Below are 23,849 nucleotides of genomic sequence, written 5' to 3'. Positions count from 1 at the left end.
ATCTCCTTCTTTTAGTAAGTATTGTATTCTTTGTTCTTTACACCCCCAACATGCGATGTTGCACGCACCGTGTGCAATCGATACAATGCTATTTTACCAAATGCCACTTGTCTGGCAAAAAAAGAGTAGAAATTAAAAAGTGGCAACATTGTAGTGTCGTCCCTTTCAAATCAATCCAAGAAAACCGGGACGACACTACAGTGTTGCCATTTTTTAATTTCTACTCTTTTTTGCCAGACTGTAGCATGATAGAAGACTACTTTTTCTTATGTTCTTGTATTTTATCACGTCCGTCCATCGGAATTTTATTATTCTATTATAGATTTTTATATGACAAACTAATAAAACACAAACATTACTTTATACACTTTATTTCCGTCAAACTCGTCCCAAAAAGAGCATAATTATACTCTATCTAGCGAACTAGATTCACAAACCTGTTTGCAACTGGCTTATTCATTACAATTACATAATATTTACCAGAGACCGATAAATAATACAGAATGCTAGTTCCCTTCATTTCTACCGTTGACATTGAAATATACTCTGGCAAACCCACTTTGTTTGTGGAAAAAGGCGCGAGTCAAATTTTGTATGGGAAGACAACCGTACAACATTCTTTAAATTTGCCGCCTCTCTCTACTGCCGGAAATGGCTTGCCAAACTAATCAAACTATACAGGGTGGCTAAAAAATAAGTGCATTCCCGTTGCCAGGGAAAAAAAATACCCTCATAGAAAATGGACCAGCCAAAATGTATGAATCAGCCAATATTTTTTTTGCGATTTCGGGGTTGTTCCCATAGTAAAAGTTGCTTAGTAGATATAATCCCAAAACCTCCCTGGCAACGGGAATGCACTTATTTTTTAGCCACCGAGTATAAGCAAGAGTCAAAACGCTATACAAAAAACATTTCGAGGAACGAAATGTTAGAGAAGCAGTCTGTGTTATTTATTTATCTCTGATCTTAAACAGTAATGATGTTCCAAAAATAGGTACTTATGTTAAGTGTGGCAACACTATAGGCCCTTTGTAAATGTAATACACATTGTATTATGTATCTTTTAGTTAGTAGCTACTCTTTTCCCCATATTTTTATCCATAAGGCCTCATAATCACGAGCGCTTTTTCAACGCGCGTTAAAAAAGCGCTTGAATGACACTGGAAACATGTGTATTTATTCACACGATGGCGGTAGCGCTCTTTATCAAGCGTTGTTGGATTCTCAACTATAAGCCTTGGTCTTTAAGTCGAATTTAGCGTGCGGGCAGATTCAAGCGCTTTTTTAACGCGCGTTGAAGAAGCGCTCGCGAGAATGAGGGCTAAGGGCTCAATCTTGCTCTGTTCTATACATTTGACCTTAGTTCAATTAAAATAAGGTTTATTTTCCAACTAGTACTGGTTTCTACTGTGAGAAACTTATTGCATATATGAATATTTGGTTGCCACAGATTTGTACATAATTACTATGTACTGTATTATTGTAAAATATGGGGTCATATAAGCAAAAAGACCATTTTAGTCTTACAACAACATAAGGTCATACTCTTATTGTACGATTTTCTGCCATACAATTTTGAACCATGTTCTAAATGATGTAACATACTTTTTATATTTAAAGTATAAGATCTTAGATCATTTCTAGAAATCAATTAATGTCATTTTTTAAAATAATGAATTACTTATTATTTCTACCATATATAATAAGATCTAAGATCATTCTAGAAATCGATTAACACAATCGAGTGATGGGAACCTGTTCGGCGGATTCTCTGTTCGTATTCGCTTTCCTCTACAAAGCGGGAAAACGCTGGGATCGGCTACGAGTGTAGCGCTACGAAAATGTGTAATGGCATTTTTTTCAAATTAATGAATATTTACATTAGCAAATGTCTGTTATAATAATGTATTATGTCAATGTAGAATTAAATGCATATTTCTTACAGATGTAGCTTAAAATTGCTGTCTTAAATCTATTAACATTTTACAATAAAATCCATTAAAAGATATCACAGAAATTTCTTAGCCAAATCTAAAATTTACTTGTGTTTTTTACATGTTAGACCTAAAGATTTATCATCATAATTGCGTAATATTTTATAGTTTGTCATCCACGAAGACGCTTGTATTCAACTCATCAATATATTTGTGATGATGATGCTCTCCTGACCGATTTCGGCCACAGCGACTGTGTGCTCTGGAGTAGGCAATTTTTAATTCGCGTTATTAGCGTGTAGCTGATCCGCTCTCTGGTGCGCCCTTAGGTGGCTCACGTATCATTCTTATCTTCTTGCTAAATACTCGAGCACATTTTGGGCACGTCAGCGCACCACCTACATAGTTGTAGCAAATCGAGGTTGGTTGGTTGAGGTTGGTTTTTGATAGATATATTTCTGATAGATATAATTTGAAAACATAATATTAAATGTACTATAATCGGTTCTACGCTAACTGCTACTGCCTTCACATTTCTTTGTTCACTTCTCCTTAAATTTCGTGCTGATTTGCCTCCACTTTTTGCTTCTTGAACTCCTGTTTTTTTATTTCTCCCTATTCCTCAAACATTTTCTTCCTAATATTGTCAATATTTAGAGCTAAACCTTCAGCCTGTTTCAACATCTTGTCAGTGAGCACCCCTGTTTTGCATAGATCCATTATTGCACTGATGTTTCCTATTACTAATACTAATTGAAGAACACTGTTACTCTGGTCTTTGGGCCTCCTTCATCTATATTCTCCAGTATTGCAAGATATTCCGAGCTTATCAGTCTTATTACTTTAACAAATTGCTTCCCATATAGCTTATGAAATTCAGCACTACAAACATTGAAGAAATCATGAATTGATATTGCAATTATGTCTGGGACAGGTTTTAGGCTGACAAAGGATCCAGCCATTGCCAACCAAACCGAGGGCGATGAGGATTGGGAGCATTCACAAATCAAGGCGTTTTAGCAATTTAAATTGCAAATCATATCTTAAATATACCAGACATTCTGTATAAAGTACTTTTTTACTACACCTTCATCATTGATGTGTAGCCTCTAGACAGGTAGAAATCTTTTTGTTTGTAATTCCTTTTGAGGTAGGAACATTGGCACCAAGTAGGCGACACTTGTGACATCTAGTGTCAAATATCGGATTTATCACTTCTGTTAATTGACGCTACATTCTGATATCGACTGCGAAAACAAGCAGCGTTTTGGTTACAAGCATGTAAAGGGAATTGGCAGTCTAGTATCATTAGTTAGTCTATGCTCTGGATTACTAGATACTAGCAAATCTATTTGTCTATCTTCTTTGCCAAGAAAGCAGTTATGGAGTCCTGACTCCTGAGGATGATGTGCCATAAGTATCTAAAACTTGCACTTGCTCCCCTCTCAGAAACTTAGCAAGTTTGTCACATTTGTCTTTCATGTGCATTCCACTTACGGAAGATATTGCATTGACTGGAGTGTTTACAGCTTTCTGGCAGTCAAGTTCTGAACTTTTTCATACTTACATTTTCAAGATCTTTATATTGGTTTTCCATATTGATCTAAAAAGCTTTTTAATTATCGAAAGTAATTGTAGTTGGTTTGAGAATAAAACATTGGTTGTGATTTTTTATGTTGTTCAGTTAAACTTTTCTCAATCTCTGCTCTGCTTTATCTTGTTGTTCTCTTTTTTTTCTAACTGCTTCTGCCTTAACCTTTTCCGACGCCGTGTCAAACACAAAAGCTGTCACTCGGACGCCGCGTCACCGAAGTGTCAAAACTAGAAGTGACTTTATGCACATGCACGTAGGTCTATGTTGCTCTGTGGTCTATGACGGATTAATCGGTCTTTGGCGTTGGACCTGCGGTGCCGATATATCAGTCTTTGGCGTCCAAAAGGTTAACATTTCTTGCTGCTGCCTCTTTTCTTTTTTCTTGTTCTTCTGTTTTTTTATTTCTGCTAATTCTTCTTTATATTTATATATTAGCATATATATAATTATCTTTGTGTGGCTGTCGGTAACCGCGGCAAAGCCTGCCGTGGCATAGACTAATAATACATAGATGACTAATCCCCTCAAGATTCTTCTATCCGAAATACTGCTTATTTTCGTAGTCATTATCTAGCTTCAAGTACCGGATTTATCAGTACCGCTACTTGACACTAGATGTCACGAGTGTCGCGACGAACAAAAGGTATATTTCTCAATGTACAACTAATATTACAAGCGGAAGGAGTTGAAAAGTGGGGCGCGTCTATGTGGATGGCACAAACTATAATGAATATTTGAATCAAAATTCACAACAGATTTTACGTCTGTAATTTCTTTAATGGATTAACTTATAATTAAACTTAGCTGTCAAAAAGTTAAAAAAAAAGCAACAATGACATTTGGCAAATGTCGAATAAATCTAAGGGCGCGTTCACATTGATCCACAAACAATTTTTTTAAATCGATTTTTGGATCATTGTAAACGTGACATTATATTTATCAAATTAAATGATAAATGCATAAAGAACTAAATGACTTAATGGCATTTTTAGGAATCATTTTTGCCAACAAGGAATGACACACTCATCCATTAAAAAAATACTTTTAAATAATCATCAAGACTCGATCTTTAGAAAATATGTAGATAATTGGTTTTGACTTTGACTCATCAAACATCAAACATTTATTCAGCAAATAGGCCACAGGGGCACTTTTACATGTAAATTTTTACAAGCAATACAAAACCAAAATTTACAAAAAACAATTACAAATATGGAATCAATAAAAACTGTACGATTCACGTGTGAAAACCCGAATACAAGTTTCCAACTAGTGAAAGATACTGGCCCTTATTTTATTTGGTTGTATAAATTTTGCCAACTTTAAAGTTTTGCCACACGTTTTTGAATTTTATCACTCTGTAAAAAGGTGGATGAGTGTGATCATATCCTTGATACACTTTTATTAAACTTACATTACTCATCCAAGAAGTGAGTCTTCAAATATTTCATCATTCCAAAAGTTCTGAAGCGTTTTGTTCCGATTACCTGAAAGGAAAACAGTTTAAGTGTAATTTTCTATGAGAACGAAAGGTTGTCATGATAAACTAATATAATCATGTAGGTAAAAAGAAAAAAAATGTGTCAGCTTGTACCATAGAGATGACAATTTAACTATTCTAATTCTAACGACTTGACATTTAACTATATATTTTTTAGTATTTAATTATTAACATTCTAATTTGCTATAATTATAAAATTATTTCTTGACGATAATTCACCAATTCAATGTTATATATTTACTACGAATTGATTATTATTATATTTCCACTGAAAGTACCAATTTAAACATATCTTGTTTTGTATAAATTAACTTTTTAGGTTTAACTAGTTTTTAAGACAGTGCTACGCCCTTGCAGGGTGTACCAAATCTCTATGTAACACCTTTTATAACCATGGTTTTTGCATGAAATAAATGAAATGAAATGAGATATATAAGTAAAGAAAGAGTGGTAAGGTAAGTTGAATGACTTAAGGGGTTCCTTAGGTCATTCAACTTATCTTATAAAGTGGATCATTGCAGATGGCAAACTGCTTGTTATTAAGAACATACAGGTTTTACTCTTTAATCATGGCTCACACACGTTTGACTACTTCATGTCGTGGCATTTCTTCTTCCCCCATGAGATCAGCGAGAGCTAGAGACAGCTTTGAGAAAACCATGTCTAAAACCGCATAACGACAACGTGTCGTGATAATTTTAGTTAAACTTACCTTAAAAATTACATAGTAGCAAGGTCTCTAGATTCGTTACTTCGGCAATTTTTAGGGTTCCGTACCCAAAGGGTGAAAACGGGACCCTATTACTAAGACTCCGTCCGTCTGTCTGTCTGTCACCAGGCTGTATTTCATGACCCGTGATAGCTAGACAGTTGAAATTTTCACAGATGATGTATTTCTGTTCCCGCTATAACAATAAATACTAAAAACAGAATAAAATAAATATTTAAGTGGGTCTTTCATACAACAAACGCGATTTTTCTTGCCGTTTTTTGCACTTGCCCGGTGTTTTTCTATATTTATCATGAACAACAATGAGTCGTCACAGAATTAAACACATACCTTGTATAAAGCGTCATCGCAGATGGCAAACTGCTTGTTATTAGGGTCATACAGGTTCTTCTCCTTGATCATGGCCCACACACGCTTGACGACCTCGTGACGCGCCATCTCCTCCTCGCCCATGAGGTCCGAGAGCGCGGGGGACAGCTTGTAGGCGCGGGTGTAACCGCCGCCTTTACCGCGACCGCCAGCCTAAATTAATCAAAAATATATATTTACTTCATGAATATTGGTAAATTAATGACGATGATACTTTTTACAATACCGTCGGATAACAAGCAGAAGTCACTAAGTACCACCACAAGTTCATAGCCATAGTGAACCCTGTTATTATCCGAATAAGGGTGATTTTTGTTTAATTATTTTTCAGTAATTAGGGTTCATTCATTAATTACGTCACACGTATTTCGATGTTTCTTGACTCCTCCCCCTCTCCTTGTCACACTTGGTCAAATTTGGCAAACCCCTCCTCTCTGGTGTGACGTCACATTTTATGAATGAAATCGGCAAATCGAATTAAGTATTATTAATATTTTATTAAAATATTTTAGACAAAAGAAATATTAGTAATTTTATAACCCAAAACAAATTAGGAAAGAAAATTAAATGATTAAAAACCATTATCGTTCCAAAAACTTATTTAACTGTACAGTGAATAAAATAATGTAATAAATAAGTTAATGTGACGTCACAAACTTTGTGACTCCCCCCTCCCCGTTGTCACAACATGTCACATTTTCTTGACCCCCTCCCCCCCTAAACGTGTGATGTAATTAATGGATGACCCCTTATTGAGTTTTGCTTGTCACCTGACGATACAATACAAATACTCTTTATTGCACAGCTCAATAAAATACAGAAAGAAAACAGCAACAGAAGTAGAGGTAAACAACAGGCGGTCTTATCGCTAAAAAGCGATCTCTTCGGACAACATTTAGGTAGTCGTTTAGATATCTTTTACCTACTTATTCTATTTGTTGAATATATTTACCTTTTTAGCCTTAGGCGCCTTCTCTTTCTTCTTGCCCCAGTCATCATCATCATCGGATCCCTTCTTCTTGCGGCCCTTCTTCTTTGGAGCTGGTTTCTGAAAAAAAAAACATAAACATGTAATACTTATTGAGAAATAAATGAATCTAAATCTAAATTTTTATCAAAAAAGTTCAACAAGAGATGGATATTATCGTAGCGAAATTGAATGTTGAATGATGAGATGTTTTTAACAAGTAAAAAGTTGAACACCTAGATAAGTGTTTTTTTTTTGTACTAATGTGTTTTTTTTTATCTGATCTACGGATGATGAGACAGTGTGGTAATTTGGTAAATCCTGTATTGCCTGTACATACCATCATCTATTGACAATGATAACAATGTACCTACTTATTTAACGCGTCACATCAACATCACTAGCGGCCGGCAGGCATTTTTGTATGACGCCCATGTGACTTTTAAGGGACCAATGGGACTAGCTCTCTACATCCCCCTGTATATTTGGCAACATGAAATAATTGCTCAAAGCTACGTCTTTAGGGCTGATACGGACGAACTGCAATTCAACTGCAGCTTGTATGGGAACAACTGCACGCCAACTGTAACGTGCAGTTCCCATGCAGTCGGGTTGCAGTCAGTCTGTACCGGCCCTTAGGTTTTATTGCCTGTGCTCTTACCTCATCAGAGTCGCTGCCGGAGCCGTCATCTTCAGAGGCCTCCTTGCGCTTTTTGGCCTTGGGCGGTGCTCGCTTTGCGGGTTTCTTTTCCTCTTCTTCTTCTTCCTCCTGATAAAAAAGTAATAGTAAAAATCTGAGGAAATATCTTGTTTTTAGGCACACAGTTTTTGCACCAGGCAGTTTACAGAGCATTATTCTATGGCCAAACAAAACTAACGCAAACTTTGAAATGAGCTGTCACCTGCAGTATTTTCGGACCAATATGACCGCCAAGAAAATAATGTAATCCCATATTGGAGGCCGGAAACGCAGTTGCAGCACCAGAGTGCTGCAGGTGTTTTAGGTGTTACGGAGCATTACACTATCAACTGTCATACTATTTCTGGCACTTACATTCTAAATTTCCTTTTCAAATCCTTCTTGGAATCCCTTTCGCAGGATCAGATGTCTCAGTTCAATACAAAACTTCGATTAGTAAACATATCATTTTCCTACATAGTCCTCTGTGGTTATTTTATACTCTTCATATACTTTATAAACTTAATTGAATAATTGAGATGAGATCTAAATTGTTAAAGCAATATAAATATAAGTGCAATGTGTAATGTACACGACCTCTTGTCACCAAACACATCTCCAGACCAGATTACCTATTACTACATCCTAAAGGCACATTAATGAACGAACAATGGGTCACCCGTTGACCACGAACGCTGTAAAGGGTTCGAAACGTCGGGATGTATTATAAATTCAATATACGCGATATAATCCGTTTTCATAGTTTTATTTCATGAGAAACTAGCGCGCACATTATTGGCACATTAATTGTAAGTTTTTTGGTAATATCTAAGTACAAACAAGTTAGGGAACAAATCAAATCGTGGCGGGGTGGCCTAGGGGTTCATGGCGTTAGCCGCGATAGCTAAAGACGCCGGTTCGATTCCGACCTTCACCACTGGAGGGCTTCGTCACTTTTTCTTTAATATATGACATCTATTACAGTTTTTAATATCTAAGTAATTTACAAAAGTGCTTTATACATACAGTGTAACTGGATCTGAGGGCTAACCTCTTGCCTGTATTGTTACAGGTGCCTTTTTATTACCATCAATAAAAGTGCCATTCTCAATCAAAAGGGTACTTCTTGTCGGTTGTTAATAAGGCGCTATTTCCATATAGCTTCAATTTGAAATCAACCTTATTGACAAGCGACAATATGGTACCTTTTGGTTGATAATGGCACAAATACCTATCATCCTGGTACCTGCATTTTAGAGTGAGGCTCCATCCATCTGCCCCCTCACAGTAACTGCTTACCATTGGGCAATTTGTCTCCTGTGAAAAATAATAATATGCAGGTTTTCCTTACCTCTTCCTCTGCGGAGCCATCATCTTCCTTGCTATTAACATAGTCCATGACCAGCTGGTCTATGAGCTTCCTCTTGTCACTCAGGTCACAGTCGAAGCTCTTCTCCAGCTTCTGGCGCACCTTCTTGGATGATGTGTTGGCCAGGTTTGCATTTTCAAGGATCTCTGCAGGTGATGGAAGTTGGAAATAATACATTATATGAGATCTTTTTACTTATTTATATCTTACAAATAATTATTATAATTACATGAAGTTATTATAACTACATTAGGCAAACCCGTTTGTTATCGCTTCCGGTACAAAAGTGCCCATAATGCTCACGGCATTACCCCGCTAGATGGCTATGGACAGCTTCTGCACCAGAAACGGTTCAGAGCAGGGGTCCTCTCCCTTTTGCCTAAGTCGACGGCCTATGTCACGCACAAATTGTTTGGCGTCAGCACCCCAGCAGCCCATTTATTTATTTATATTTTATTTCGAAAATAAAGTAGGTAATTGTACAACTTATAGAGGCCATAAACTTTTAAACTTCTTATTTAGGGTTTTTAGAAGAAAGAAAGAAGATTTTGAGACCAAATAGCTGTCCAATTGTCCATGCACTTTTGCTTTGTCATGTCTTACTAAGCTAACTAAACTAAAACAATGTAAGAACAAATGCCATTAAAATTCTCCGATAACAAGCTTACAAGCAAGTCAAAGATAAAAAACCGGCCAAGTGCGAGTCGGACTCGCGCACCGAGGGTTCCGTACTTTTTAGTATTTGTTGTTATAGCGGCAACAGAAATACATCATCTGTGAAAATTTCAACTAGCTATCACGGTCCATGAGATACAGCCTGGTGACAGACAGCGGAGTCTTAGTAATAGGGTCCCGTTTTTACCCTTTGGGTACGGAACCCGGAACGGAACCTTTGTTTAAATTATCAAATTCGTTCCAAATTCCGAAATGCTCATAAAATACGCATAAAATTTAAGAACGCCTACTTATCATGAGCACGCTATGCGTCGAATAAACGATCGATGGGCGATTCGGAACGTAACAATGGCCGTCGTCAGAAATGACAAAACATCAACTTTATTCACAAAAATAACCAAAATTGTATAAAATAAAGCATTTCAAATAAAATGTTTCAAGTAAATACTGCTCCGTATGGTAGTGCGCGCCATTTTGCAAAACAAGTTAATGCAAATAGGCCGCCATTGCAGCGCTACATACGTGGAGCATCATGATGCAAGTTACGCGTTGTACAAAAATAAACCATCAGTGGGCAAGCTTATTTAGGAAACCTAAAATAAAGGCAAATAGCCGGAAAAGTCCGCACAATAATGTCTAACAACTATCACTTGAAACATTTTCGGTCAATCCTTTTACTATCAGAGATATTTTAATAAGAAGGAAGTGAAAAATAAGTTCCTTTGAACAATGTAGGAAGCCATTACGAGGTGCCCGGGCAAGCCTGTAACCTAGCACTTTTCTAGCTCAAAATACTTGTGAAGTCTAGATTTTAAATGGAAAATGTATAAAATAGCTTATTTAAGATGATGAACTTACTTGCGATCTCTTTTTCAAGTTCTTCCTTGCTGATGTCTGCCATTTTCTTGAAGTCTGTAAATTTTCTCCCGCGATGCAGAGAAGCAAGCCACACAATAATATACCTACGGCTAGGTGCTACACGGCGTCGAAACGAATTTAGCCGAGGATTGTATCGGGGCTCCTCGGGTTATAATATCGACCAATTAATAAGAGGGGTGGCAACGCAATGTACCAACCAGCACAACCAGCAGCTCGAATTTGTTGACATTTGAATAGCGCCATATTTAAAATGCAGTGATGTTTTGTTTACTTTGTTAAATTTATCATTTAGTAAATTTTAATGTAGAAAGAACGTTAAAAATAACAAAATATATCGTTTGCAGTAAACCCTTATAAGTTTTTAATCGTTCTTAGTTAAAAAAAAGAGTTTCTCCGAATATTAAAACTGATCGAACAATCCACCGCAATGTTACAATTAACTTTTGCACTGTGTAATCTCAGTTATATATACGTTACTCTATGCTGTGTAATGCCTCATTATCGTGAATATATACGTATTAAATAGTAAAATATTTTTAAATAAATAAAAAACTAAATATCACTAGTACTAATCGCACTTAAACTATCGTGAGACATATTTCAAAATATTTATCAGTACGGTTTTTACTCACTATTATTTTGACTTTGACACTGGGCAGTGCACGACCTACAACCGCCGCGGACACTCGTGCCTGAGGATGGATTCCAGGATTCCCAAAGAATCCGAAACATGTCGCCAAAAGCGACTAAAAATAATAGTGAGTAAAAACCGTACTGATAAATATCACTAGTACTATTAAAAAATAATAAATTTCTATCAATATCTGCGTTTTTAATATCGACTTTCCATGCACAATGGACAGATCAATTGTTGGTTGGCAGAACCTATATCGGACAAAGCAATCAGTGTTTACCACTTTATTGACCTCTCCCTTGAGTAGGGAACTATGATAGCACCCATGAGGCTGACATGTTCACCTAGAGTGTCCAAAGCCTCCATAAAAACCAGATTTAAAAAAAAAAAAAAAATATCGACTTAAATGACGTCATTTTTTTTAAACAATTATGGCCTGGATGCGAGTCCTTTAAGCCAAAATGACTTCATTTTCTGAGACGTTTTATACCGTTTAAAGACCAGTTATTCTATAGTTTTTTGTTCTTATTTACTGACAATTTGGTTTGACCAACTATACATATAGTTTTTTTTTTGAATTTTTAGGCCGGTCCAGACCACGTGAACGCGAGTGTGGAGTCGATTTCGCTGATTAGCGAACTAGACTCCACACTCGCGTTCGCGGCTTCGCGCACGAGTGTGGAGGGCTTTTATATATATTCTTTAAAAATATATAGTTTTTCAAACCAAATTGTCAGCAAACAAGAACAAAAAAACTTTACTCATCCTTTGCTTTTAGGTGCCAGTACTAGTGTAAAGGCCGTAACACATCATCGCACCGCACCAAGGTCATTGTGCGACGCACCCAAAGGTAAGAGTGAGAAAGCGATATCTCTTTCTTTTCTTTTCGCTAATCAGCGAAATCGACTCCACACTCGCGTTCACGGCTTCGCGCCGCGTAGTCTGGACCGCTTAAAAAAAAAAAAAACTATATGTATAGTTGGTCAAACCAAATTGTCAGTAAATAAGAACAAAAAACTATAGAATAACTGGTCTTTAAACGGTATAAAACGTCTCAGAAAATGAAGTCATTTTCCATATGATTAAAAAAAAAAAATGAAGTCATTTTGGCTTTTGGCTAAAGAGAAATATAGATCTCTCTCTCTATCTGACAGTCCTTTGACAAACTATATAAAAGAATCATTATTGGCTTAACTCATTATAAAATACTTCTCAAAAATGTCAAAACCACGCGTGAATAGTTGTCATAATAACTTCTAACCTGCAAACCGTCGAGGAAGACAAGTTAATTAATGGTATTTGATTAAAATTGTACTAATATTATTTACCAATGGCAAAAGTAAAGAACAAGAGAAATGCTGGAGCTGCAGACAAAGCTCAGCAAAAGAGGAAAGCGGAGGCGAACAAGAAGAAACTAAATCCATTTGAAGTGCACATAAACAGAGAAAAACACAAGGTTTTGGGAAAGAAATCCAAACATGACAGGGGATTACCTGGTGTTTCACGTGCTAAAGCTATACAAAAGGTAAAATATAACAAATCGAAATAATTTCAATACGTTTTTAATCAGTTTTTGTGTCAACGATATTCACATAAAACATTCATAAAATTTTACATGTTTTTAGTTTTTACTGTTATACATTGAAAAAGCATGTGATACTTTCGAATTTTATACAGGAAAAGGGTATTGTAAGGGTTAGGGGCTTGTATGCACACCTAATTTGGTCTCATACCAAATTTTTGAAAGATTATAACCATTTTTTTTATTGTAGAGAAAAGACACTATCGGGACGGAGATGAAGCTGATGCATAAAACGAACACATTCATAGATAAGCGTATAGGTGAGAAGAACAGTGAGTTATCGGCAGAGGACAGGATGGTCGCCCGGTTTGCTGCCGAGCGGGTGAAGCAACATAGTAGGAAGAATATTTATAATCTGGCTGATGATGAGGTGCTGACACACAGGTGAGACTATTATTTTAGGTCAAGGTGTACTTCCTACTTGGTCACACTCTCACTAGGTCAGAATCTGATGATGATATTGAGGGAATTTTAATAACAAAACTTCCGTGAGACACAGACATTTTAAATATATTAATAACGGACTTTAATTACGTGAGTGACCTGTTATTATTATATTTAATCTAAATTGAGGGAATTCTTTAATCCTTTCAGAATGGTAAAATGGACAATTAAATTAATTGACAAATATAAAATTTATCTTTATTGACAAGATACAATAAGCTCCCACGTAAACTGGTGTTATTGCTCAGCGGAACACCACCCTAAATAATAACTGAGAAAAACTGGCCAAGTACGAGTCGGACCCATGCACGGAGGGTTCGGTACCATTACACAAAAAAACGGCAAAAAAATCAAGTTTGTTGTATGGGAGCCCCACTTAAATATTTATTTTATTCTGTTTTTAATATGTCTAGCTACCACGGTTCATGACAGCCTGGTGACAGACAAACGGACAGCGGAGTCTTAGCAATAGGGTCCCGTTTTTTCCATTCGGGAATGGAACCCTAAAAACAACAAAAATCTGATTATGGCTAGAACAGCCATTTGCAGATTTAGGTAGAAGAAAAATAAACTTTATTTACAAAAATATTTCACTGCATGCAACTGTTTCTTTTTTTTTTTTTTTTATCCTATCTGGCTTTTACTCCCCGCAATTTTGCACGGGGTGAATTTGCCAATTTCGGTTTTTGACTTTCACACGTGAGGAGAATGTTCGGTAGTCTGGGAGGTGTGGTTGGGAAAACCTAAAAACGAATAATTGTTATGAACATGCAACTGTTGATGAAGACCATAAAATGTGACGTTTTAGTAGTAGTTGTAGTAAACTCTTTATTGTACAAATATACATATTAAAAATTACACAAATAATAAGATGTACAAAGGCGAACTTATCCCTTTGAGGGATCTCTTCCAGTTAACCTTTGAGTAGATGAGAGGAGAAAGTGAAAAGAGGGTGACAAATGTAGCAAAATGTACAACAAGGTACCAGAAAGATAAAGGATATAAATACATACAAAATTAATAGGTTTCAACCAAAAGGTACCACATTGTCACTTGTCGACAAGGTTGATTTCTAATTGAAGCTATATGGAAATAGAGCCTTACTGACAAGCGACAATAAGTACCCTTTTGGTTGAAAATGGCACAAATGATGGAATACTGAATAATGATGTTACTTTAGTGATCATATATCGTAATTTCTGTCTCAGGGGCCAAACTTTAGAGCAGATAGAGAAGTTTGATGATCCACGCTCTGATGAAGAAGATGAATCAGGATTCAAGGGATTGGATGGTAAGTTCTCTTCATAAAATTAACGTTTTATGCAACACCTACTATTTTGATTAAATTATTGGTTTGTAGCCATTTTGGCATGTTTTTGTTTCGAGGGAATTACCTAGAAAGCGAATCTTTTTACTGCTAAAGCGTTTTTAAAATGATTCATTAGAATGATAGACATGAACCCCGACATATTCGGCATCTTACAAACAATATCAAAATAAATTGGTGGGTGGGCTGTAATTTTGGTGAGATACAAGCATGACGTGAACTTATAACCTTTCATCTGTGGCTTGACAAAGATTTGCTATTTAAATAGTGAACTTGAAGTTAAAAGTTTGAATTTAAAATTGCTGCAAAAACTGATGCCCGATTCGGGTCTCCCACAGATGAAAGGATAAATAGATATTCCAGCCTATACATCATTTTCATAATTATGTACATAAGGTCAAAAAACTCATTGGTATGAGCAGGGGTTTGAACCCGCGACCTCGGGATTGAAAGTCGCATGCGCACCTCTAGCTAAATTATACTTACTTAAACACCTACTGTTTCAGATGACTTTGTCTCCGAAGGCCACTTCGGTGGTGGCGTCCTCTCCAAGTCTGACAAAGATGGAGCCAAGTCCCACAAGGACCTGATAGAGCAGCTGATCGCTGAGTCTAAGAAGAGGAAAGCAGAGAAGCAGAAGGAAAAAGAACAGACCTTGGACTTGACGGAGAAGCTGGACAGTGAATGGAAGGATCTGCAGCCAGTTGTGTTTAAAAAGTAGGTTAAACAAAGTGTTGTGTACCACGTGATAACTGGAGTTGCAGGTGTCCATGGGCTACGGTAAATGCACTGTAATTTTTATTTTGTGATGCAATGCTTTATTTTGTTTTACATTGCGTTTATTGCCTAGTCAATGCGCTGATGGCCTAGTGGTAAGAGCGTGCGACTTTCAATCCGTAGGTCGCGGGTTCAAACCCCGGCCCGTACCAATGAGTTTCTCGGAACTTATGTACAAAATATCATTTGAAATTTACCAGTCGCTTTTCGGTGAAGAAAAACATCGTGAGGAAACCGGACTAATCCTATTAAGGCCTAATTTCACCTCTGGGTTGTCAGATGGCAGTCGCTTTCGCAAAAACTAGTGCCTACGCCAATTCTTCGGATTAGTTGTCAAGCGGACCCCAGGCTCCCATGAGCCATGACTAAAAATGCCGGGACAACGCGAGGAAGATGATGATGACGACAATGCGTTTATGCAAGAAAATTAAAAATATATTTTTATGTAAAATAAAAATAATTGTAAGTAATATAAATTCCCAAACGAAACGAAACGAGTGAAAAGAAAATGTTGATTAATAAATCAAGGAAATAAAACACATATTGGGCTAAAGTAGGCCAATCCAAGGGACAAAGTTATGCGCTAGAGGGAGCAAGCCACATTGCTATCTCATTCCACTATTTCCACCGCATAACTGATATAAGTTTGCCCAATATGTGTCCTCGGCATGGCCAGGCGTAGCTCACTCCGCGATTTCGTCGTGTCGCTACAAGTACATGCGGCCCACACCAATTTTGGTGTCTAGCCATAGTAGTTGCCTCGCACCGCTACGGAACGGACGCCTGCTCGCGCTTGCGCCACCTAGCGGCCATATCTGTGGAATATACGCGTTTTGTTAGAGAGTGAACCTTCTGTAACTAGTACTATTATTTATTCTGTGGCATGGCACAAAGTAAGAATAAAACAGTCTGCCAAACTTTGTCAGTAGAAAAAAGTGCGAAATTTAAATTTTTTATGGGACGATAACCCTTCGCACCTACGTTTTTAAACTTGCCGCATTTTTAACACGCTTTTATTAGGTCGACCTGTATGTAATGGAAACTAACTATGTAATGGAATCTAAGGTAACTAATTTAACCATCTTCCAAGGATCGTAGCGTCATGGAAATTGGCAGCTGCTTGTAGTACTGTTTTTTTTTTTTTTTTTTTTTTTTTATGAACTGGAACTTCATGATGCAACATCGTATCATAGCTGTGTTTGGATTTGTTAGAAAAGTCTTGTAATGAACTTTGACCACGATTAGGTTTCAAGGTCTGATGATGAAGCCGGAAGATAGGCACTGGCATTCCATGATGGAATATAGTATCATAGTCGTGTTTGTGCTTGTTAGAAAGGTCACGTAATGTACTTTGAACACGCTCAGGTCACGTTGGTATTTAGGTGCATTTATAAAATCGTGTTTTTCTAGTGTTTTTTAAACTATTAATTATTTTTACGGATACTCATTGTTTATGGTTACAGGATGCGAGTAGAGGAGGAGTCCGCCATAGACAAAGTGCTGAACAAGGCAGAGAAAAACAGCCAGGACTATGACAAGATGATGCGGGAACTGCGCTTCGAAAAGCGGGGCACGGTGAGTATTTCATGACGTTAGTATAATAACCGGTTATTAACCGAAATTTCATACAAATAAAAACCGGTTTGCATTGCCCACACAAAACGAGCCGCCTCGCAAGGGAATTGCCGCGCGAAGCAACTTAGTTCGTGGTGATAGACTAGATGTGCCTCGCCCGAGGCAAACGCACGTACGGCCGTGATGCCTCGTGCGAGGCACGTCTGTATAGAACTACTAAAGTCTAAAACGTAAACTAAAAGTTCGCGAAGGAGAGTTAGATAGGGTTCCGTACCCAAAGGGTAATAAACGGGACACTATTACTAAGACTTCGCTGTCCGTCCGTCTGTCACCAGACTTTGTCTCTTGAACCGTGATAGCTAGACAGTTGAAATTTTCACAGATGATGTATTTCTGTTGCCGCTATAACAACAAATACTAAAAACAGAATAAAATGAATATTTAACTGGGGCTCCCATACAACCAAACGGGATTTTTTGCCGTTTTTCCGTAATGGCACGGAACCCTTCGTGCGCGAGTCCGACTCGCACTTGGCCGGTTTTTTAAACCCATGAATGCTTATTGGGTTATTTTCGACATTTAATTTCTGAAATGAATTACATCACAAAATAAATTTCAGCCATCGGATGCAATCAAGAGCGACGAAAAATTAGAAAGAGAAGAGCAATTAAGGATAGCCCAACTGGAGAAAGAGAGGGAAATGAGGATGAGAGGAGACTACGAGGAATCAGCTAAAGTCAAGCACCGGTAAGACACCAATAGGGTAGTTGACACATGTTGAATTTTATAACTAAATCTAGTTAGATGGATAGAAAATTATAAACTGAAATAAATGTCATATACTAAGAAAAAATGACCAAGGCCTCCAGTGCCCCAGGCTGGAATCGAACCAGCGTCCTCTGCTATCGCGGCAGAGTTTTTTTTTCTTAGTATATGACATTTATTTCAGTTTATAATTTATACATACCTATATAGTGGGGTTTCTACTTAAAATAAAAACAAATTAAAGTATTTTCAGTAAATAATTTAATTTGTTCTAATACTTCTAACAGATTGAAAATTAACAATTTATCACAATAAATTGTAAACTTAAAAAATATATGGGAATAATAAAAAAATACACGACCTCAAAAACAAACTCTCGAAAAAAAAAAACTTCTTTTAACTTTTAAATAGGAAAAAAATAACGGTACCATTCGATTCCTTACATTTGTGGTGTTTTCTATAAAAAGGGACCTTATTGTCGATGGCGCTTACGCCATTGTTAACGATGCTCCGATATAAATACAATACCGCGCGACGCTGTGCGGCGTAAGCGCCATCGACAATAAGGTCCCTTTTCATAGAAAATGCTCCATTTTATTTAAAAAAATATTGTATAGCCACATAATACGCAACATTTCACCGACAAAATCGCAATTTCCTTGTTTTCCATACATCGGAACGGCTTCTAAACAAAGCGGCTTCTAAGCAAAGTGACACAGTGACGTCACGATGTGTTGCCATTTGTGTTAGAGCGTTTCGTCAGTGCGGGTGCCAGACTTTGACCATCATTTGTGACTTTTGTATTGCTTTAAGACAATGGGTCCCATACAGACATTTGATCCTCAAAACCATCGACTCGACATCGACTGATACCATAAAAAATTGTCAACTAAAATTATCGGATATACATAATTATAACACGCGATCCAGGCACAAATTGCTTCTACCAAAGGTGCGGCTTAGAAAATGTCAAAAACATGGCGTTTACGTAAAGATCAAAATGTTCAATAAACTGCCATTGGAAATAACAAATAACTAACCTGCCAATAAATAGCTTTAAAACTAAAATATCTAATTATTTCAGGAAGCATGCCTTCTACTCTGTGACCGAATATTTAAACTGTAATATTGACATGAATAACTTCGCATAATGTTAAATAGGCCATTGAAGGGAAATTTTATAATTAATTTAATTGACAACAATTACTTTTAATTCATTTCTATATATTGTAATGTATTGTACTTATTTTAAGTATCTAACGCTTGTGACGACATACCATGTAATGCACATATTAATTTATGGTGAATAAATGAAAATAAAATGAAATGAAAATATTAACAGCAACAGCCTTAATAATAGTATCCCATATTTACTTCAAAGTTCATTGTTTTCGAGATATTTGTCATCAAAGTTGAACAATTTTAGGCCAAAAAACTGGTTTTCTGGCCATAACATTTGTGTTAATTAGACGAACCCAAATATGTAAATTTCGTTTATACATAAGATATTTCACAGTAATCAAGAGGAAATATATCTCCCACCTAATTTTTAACTTTATTTCAAAGGGATAGGGTTCAATTTTGCATAATTTCTAACACCCTTATGCCTTAAGGTTTAAAACGTTTTTCTGTCCTGTCATTTGAAAGTTTATAACAATGTTTCCAGGTCAGCTGATGATCTTGATGACAATTTCGAGCTGGAGGATGAGAAAGAGTTCATGCTCGCGTACGACAAGGATGGAAAGCCTCTTGTGCCTGACCACATCCTCAACGACTATTCAGGTAAATTAATACGGGTTATTATAGCGGACATACTCGTATAATTACACATTCTCTAAAATAAAACTGCTGTCTGCCTATAAACCAAAGATACATTGATTGTATTGTTCATATTAGATGTGTAAGTAATCGTGACACGGCTAATACACGTTATTTCTTTCTTTTTCAGTTCCCAATGCCAAAAAACAATATGACGATGGCTTGACTGAGTCAGAAGAGGATGATGATGATGAAGAGAAAAATGAAGAAAACAGTGACGATGATGATGATGATGAAGAAGAAAGTGGCGATGAGGAAGACAGTGAAAAAGAAGAAACAGCTAGCAAAAGTAAAAAAGATTCCAAAAGCGATAAAAAAGTAGTAAGCGATGGCAAAGAAAATTCTGGAGATACGGAAAAGAGCATATTATTTAAAGATTCAGACGATAGTGAAGAAGAAACCGACGAATCAGACGAAAATGATGAACTAGATAGTAAAACCCCTCAAAAAGATTCTATATTAAAAACTAGTAAATCTGAAAAATCTGAAGATGAGAGTTCTGATGATAGTGAGGAAGAAAGCGAAAAAGAAGAAACTAATAAAATATCAAGTAAAGAAGCTAAATCTAAAATAAAAACTGATGATGGTGACACAGGGACAGATGATAAACCTAAAACTAAAATTAATGAAATAAGTGCGCAAATAAATCAAAACAGCAAAGTTGATGATTCCGATGAGGAATACAGTGGAGAAAGCGACGATGACGTAGAAATGGCCAACGTAAGTAAAATTAACACAAATGAGAATACGAAGAAATCTAAAGTTGAACTGAATTCTGATGGCGAAGAAGATTCAAGTGAAGAAGAAAAATCAGAAACAGAAGAGACTCAGAATAATGTACAGAAGAAAGTTTTAAATAATAAACGCAAGAAACTTATCGGTGATTCAGACAGTGAAGATGAAAATAAACAGACTAAAGATAAAAGTGATGATGAAATCGATGAACAATTGAAGTCGTATTTAGGAAAGACTGCAGAATACGAAAACTTTAAGGTGAGGAAACATAAACTTAAATAGTTTTAACAGAAACACCGTTAAACCCTCCTTCCGTAGTGACCAAACGTGGAAGTGTAATATACATAAATCTACGATTTTTGGTACACTAAATTATATACAAAAGTTCTTGGTTTTTAGGGTTTCGTACCCAAAGGGGAAAATCGGGACCCTATTACTAAGACTCCACTGTTTGTCTGTCACCAGGCTGTATCTCATGAACTGTGATAGAACAGCTGAAACATTCACAGATGATGTATTTTTTATTTACCTTGTGTACATTTTGCACTGCATTTTTATTTACAAAGTTTTTGAATTCTGGATGTTGAAATAAACCTTTAGTTAACCCAACAACATAAATTCTTCTTTACAGGAATTATTATCAGGAAAAAATCCAACACAGCAAGCCACAGCCATTCAAAAACTAATAAAAACCTACGACCCAAGTCTTGGCGAAAATAACAAAGACAAACTATCAAGATTATTCGCAAACATGCTTCAATATGTCAACGATTTATTCTCTAATCTAACAAATGAAGGGGAACTCATGAAATCTTTCTTGATATTTAACGACATAACCAAGCATTTCTATGACATTGCACAAATTAATAAAGTATCTTCAAGAAAATTCTTTGCAGAATTATTAAAAGAAAAATATGAGGCATACAGGAAAAAGCCAAAGCGAATACCGGATATGGATACATTGATATTTTTCAAATTAATTTCTATCCTGTATCCTACTTCTGATTTCCGGCATCCACTCACGTCGCCATCTTTAACTTTCATGTCTCAAATTTTACATTCATGCAGATTTAGAGATGCATATTCTATATCAAGAGGACTATTCTTAGTTACTTTAATCTTAGAATACACGGTATTATCAAAAAGATTTGTACCGTCTGCAATAAATTTCATCAGAGGCATTCTATATTTGAGCGCTAAAACGACCGTTTTAAATCCGATAAAAATCGTTCCACCGTTCCGTTTGCATAAGGACGCGAAGATTTTAAATTTGGAAGACGATTGTTCGAAATTGAAAGGAGAATGGAAAATGAGTTTGAACGATTTGTTGACAGATACCATAGACAACGGATTTAAAATTAGAATAGTTTATAATTCCATAATGATTATGAGGGAGTTTTTTGAGCATTGTGGTGAAATGGAGGCACAGGAGTGTATATTTCATCCTCATATTCAGTTATTGACTAGATTGGATGTCGAGTTGTATCCTAAAAAGATAGCAAGTGCTATTGAAGAAACGATAAAATATATGAAGGGAACTTTGGAGGTGAAAACATACACGCCTTTGACTAACGCTAAGGCGAAACCGAAGGTGCTGAGGTTATATGAACCGGATATACAGGAAGTGTAAGTACTAAGTATATATTGATTTTTAATTGTATCTAGTTATTTATTTAACTTATCTTCACTTACTATACTCTGGCAAGCCAACTTCGTCAGTAGAAAAAGGCTCGAAATACAAAACTTGTATGGGAGATCGAACCCTCGCGCCTACATTCTTCCTACAGACAAAGCTGGCTTGCCAGACTATACCTTAACATCTAAGTTATCAAAGGATTTGACGAATATTTCTTATTGTAGTTTAAACTGACAAGATCAATGTATGTATGTTGGTATATTTGTTCTTAGGCATTATTTTCATTTTTTTTTCTAGATAACGAAAGAGAGGCAGATATCGAACTTTAGATTTTCGCTCTCTAGCCCTCTTTTGCGTTGTATTTTTTACTTTACGCCCATGTTATAAAAACGCATAACTTAAAATAACATAAAAATTAAAACAATATGTCTCGGGTAACAGAAAAAAAAACACTGACTTTATCATGTGCACTAGCCATAGACATAGTATATACAAGTAGTTATAGACGCGCCACCGAGCGACCGGGGGTAAGAGAAAGAATATTCATATACAATTTGGGCAGCATAGGATTTTTTCTCTTTTACTCTTATAAATTTCGGTATTTCGCCATCGCCTCCTACCTATGATGCCACCCGGCCGGTGATAAGGACAAAGCATGGTACTATTTTCTCTTTCCTCTTATAGGAATCGCAATAAGACTATCTTTCTCTATTAAAGACTTGTAAATTGATGTTATTTTGACAGGTTTACCGGAAGTAAGAGCTCTAAACTGTCACGAGAAACTGCCGAGCGGCAGCGACTGCAACACAAGATCAAACGAGAAATGAAGGGAGCGATCAGAGAAATAAGAAGGGATAAGTCGTATATCGCTTCTGTCAAGATCAGGAATAAGATACAGAGGTATGTATTATGTACAAATACAATACAAAACCGTGTATGGCACTATCCCTTTCGGCTATTTAGGGTTGTCAAAATTCTTATCATTATCTTATCTGTGGTCGTGCACGCAAAGGGACGTCAAGTTGTGCCAACCCTAATAATTGCTCGGAGCAATGCTGAGCCGAACGGAGCCGAAAATGCCCGAAAGGAGGAGTGTCGCCACACTGGTAAAGCTCTCTCTCTGTCATCAGATTACTTAGGTATCGAAACTGAAAACAGAGGGCGCCACTGAGGACCAATAACCTACTCTGCTATCTGATGATTCTGTTTCCGTCTAGGAGGATATAACCAACGGAGACGCTCTGTCTGTAATTTGCCTGCCAAAAAGTCTGCTAATTTTTAAAATAGCCATGTCAGATAAACGTCACTCTATACATTGTGTATGACCATTTGCAGACTATTTTCGACAGAGGGGAACGCTTGTTAACCTGTGACCGATATATACGCACCGAAGGTTCAACGCCCAAGACCGATTAACCGGTCATAGACCTACGTGCATGTGCATAAAGTTTAATTTCAGTTTTGACACTTCATGACCTGGCGTCTGGATGACAGCTTTTGTGTTTGACATGGCGTCGAAAAGGTTAATGGCTACTCCGTTTGGTTAATCCTCTAAGGTTTCCGCTAATAAATCGAAACGGAATTATGATCGAGTTATGTATAAAGCCCTTTTTGTCTTGAGTCAAGAAATGACCATATTGTTTTTCTTTTCAGCGACAACATGCGAAAGGAAAAGGTGAAACAGATCTACAAGGACGCGTCCATACAGCAAGGGGAGCTCAAAAAAATGAAACGGGGAAAATAATGTGTACTTGTTAAAATATTACATTTATTAACAATTACTTATTTCTTTCATTTACAACTTAGTTGCTAAGGTACATACTACCAAATACCGGTCAATATCACAATCCTCCTTTTGC

The 23,849-nt window shown here is 36.6% G+C and overlaps 2 protein-coding genes across 3 annotated transcripts; one reads left to right on the top strand and one right to left on the bottom strand.

Annotated features, from left to right (window-relative positions):
* Positions 1 to 359: 359 nt before the first annotated feature.
* On the bottom strand, positions 360 to 10,891 carry LOC134750456 (uncharacterized). 2 transcript variants are annotated; one of them, XM_063685615.1, is made up of 6 exons: positions 10,677 to 10,891; positions 9,126 to 9,289; positions 7,757 to 7,861; positions 7,081 to 7,176; positions 6,090 to 6,281; positions 360 to 5,015 (listed from the first exon to the last, which is right to left on the bottom strand). In XM_063685615.1, the coding sequence occupies exons 1-6, from the start codon at positions 10,717 to 10,719 to the stop codon at positions 4,944 to 4,946; spliced, it is 672 nt and encodes a 223-aa protein (XP_063541685.1). In that variant the 5' UTR covers positions 10,720 to 10,891; the 3' UTR covers positions 360 to 4,943. The 2 variants fall into 2 exon arrangements, with proteins under 2 accessions (XP_063541685.1, XP_063541684.1); XM_063685614.1 differs by having other exon boundaries at positions 7,757 to 7,864; positions 10,677 to 10,890.
* A 1,666-nt stretch (positions 10,892 to 12,557) lies between these two features.
* On the top strand, positions 12,558 to 23,771 carry LOC134750667 (nucleolar protein 14 homolog). Its single transcript, XM_063685898.1, has 11 exons — positions 12,558 to 12,856; positions 13,104 to 13,297; positions 14,566 to 14,648; positions 15,191 to 15,401; positions 16,925 to 17,036; positions 17,656 to 17,783; positions 19,468 to 19,583; positions 19,750 to 20,612; positions 20,986 to 21,980; positions 22,735 to 22,890; positions 23,644 to 23,771. Exons 1-11 carry the CDS (start codon positions 12,662 to 12,664, stop codon positions 23,732 to 23,734), a joined length of 3,144 nt encoding a protein of 1,047 aa, XP_063541968.1. The 5' UTR covers positions 12,558 to 12,661; the 3' UTR covers positions 23,735 to 23,771.
* The last annotated feature ends 78 nt before the right edge of the window (positions 23,772 to 23,849 follow it).

The sequence above is a fragment of the Cydia strobilella genome, chromosome 20 (assembly GCF_947568885.1).
Source record: "Cydia strobilella chromosome 20, ilCydStro3.1, whole genome shotgun sequence".
Lineage (NCBI taxonomy): Eukaryota > Metazoa > Arthropoda > Insecta > Lepidoptera > Tortricidae > Cydia > Cydia strobilella.
The sequence above is the reverse complement of the archived record's forward strand: the minus strand, read 5'-3'. Positions and strand labels throughout refer to the sequence as shown.

Coding starts and splice junctions, on each gene's coding strand:
- LOC134750456 (XM_063685614.1), bottom strand. CDS start 10,719: ATGGCAGACATCAGCAAGGAAGAACTTGAAAAAGAGATCGCAA. Junction 9,290..10,676: donor ACTTGAAAAAGAGATCGCAA/GTAAGTTCATCA, acceptor CATCACCTGCAG/AGATCCTTGAAAATGCAAAC. Junction 7,865..9,125: donor ATGGCTCCGCAGAGGAAGAG/GTAAGGAAAACC, acceptor CTTTTTTATCAG/GAGGAAGAAGAAGAAGAGGA.
- LOC134750667 (XM_063685898.1), top strand. CDS start 12,662: ATGGCAAAAGTAAAGAACAAGAGAAATGCTGGAGCTGCAGACAAAGCT. Junction 15,402..16,924: donor CAGCCAGTTGTGTTTAAAAA/GTAGGTTAAACA, acceptor TTATGGTTACAG/GATGCGAGTAGAGGAGGAGT. Junction 21,981..22,734: donor GAACCGGATATACAGGAAGT/GTAAGTACTAAG, acceptor TTATTTTGACAG/GTTTACCGGAAGTAAGAGCT.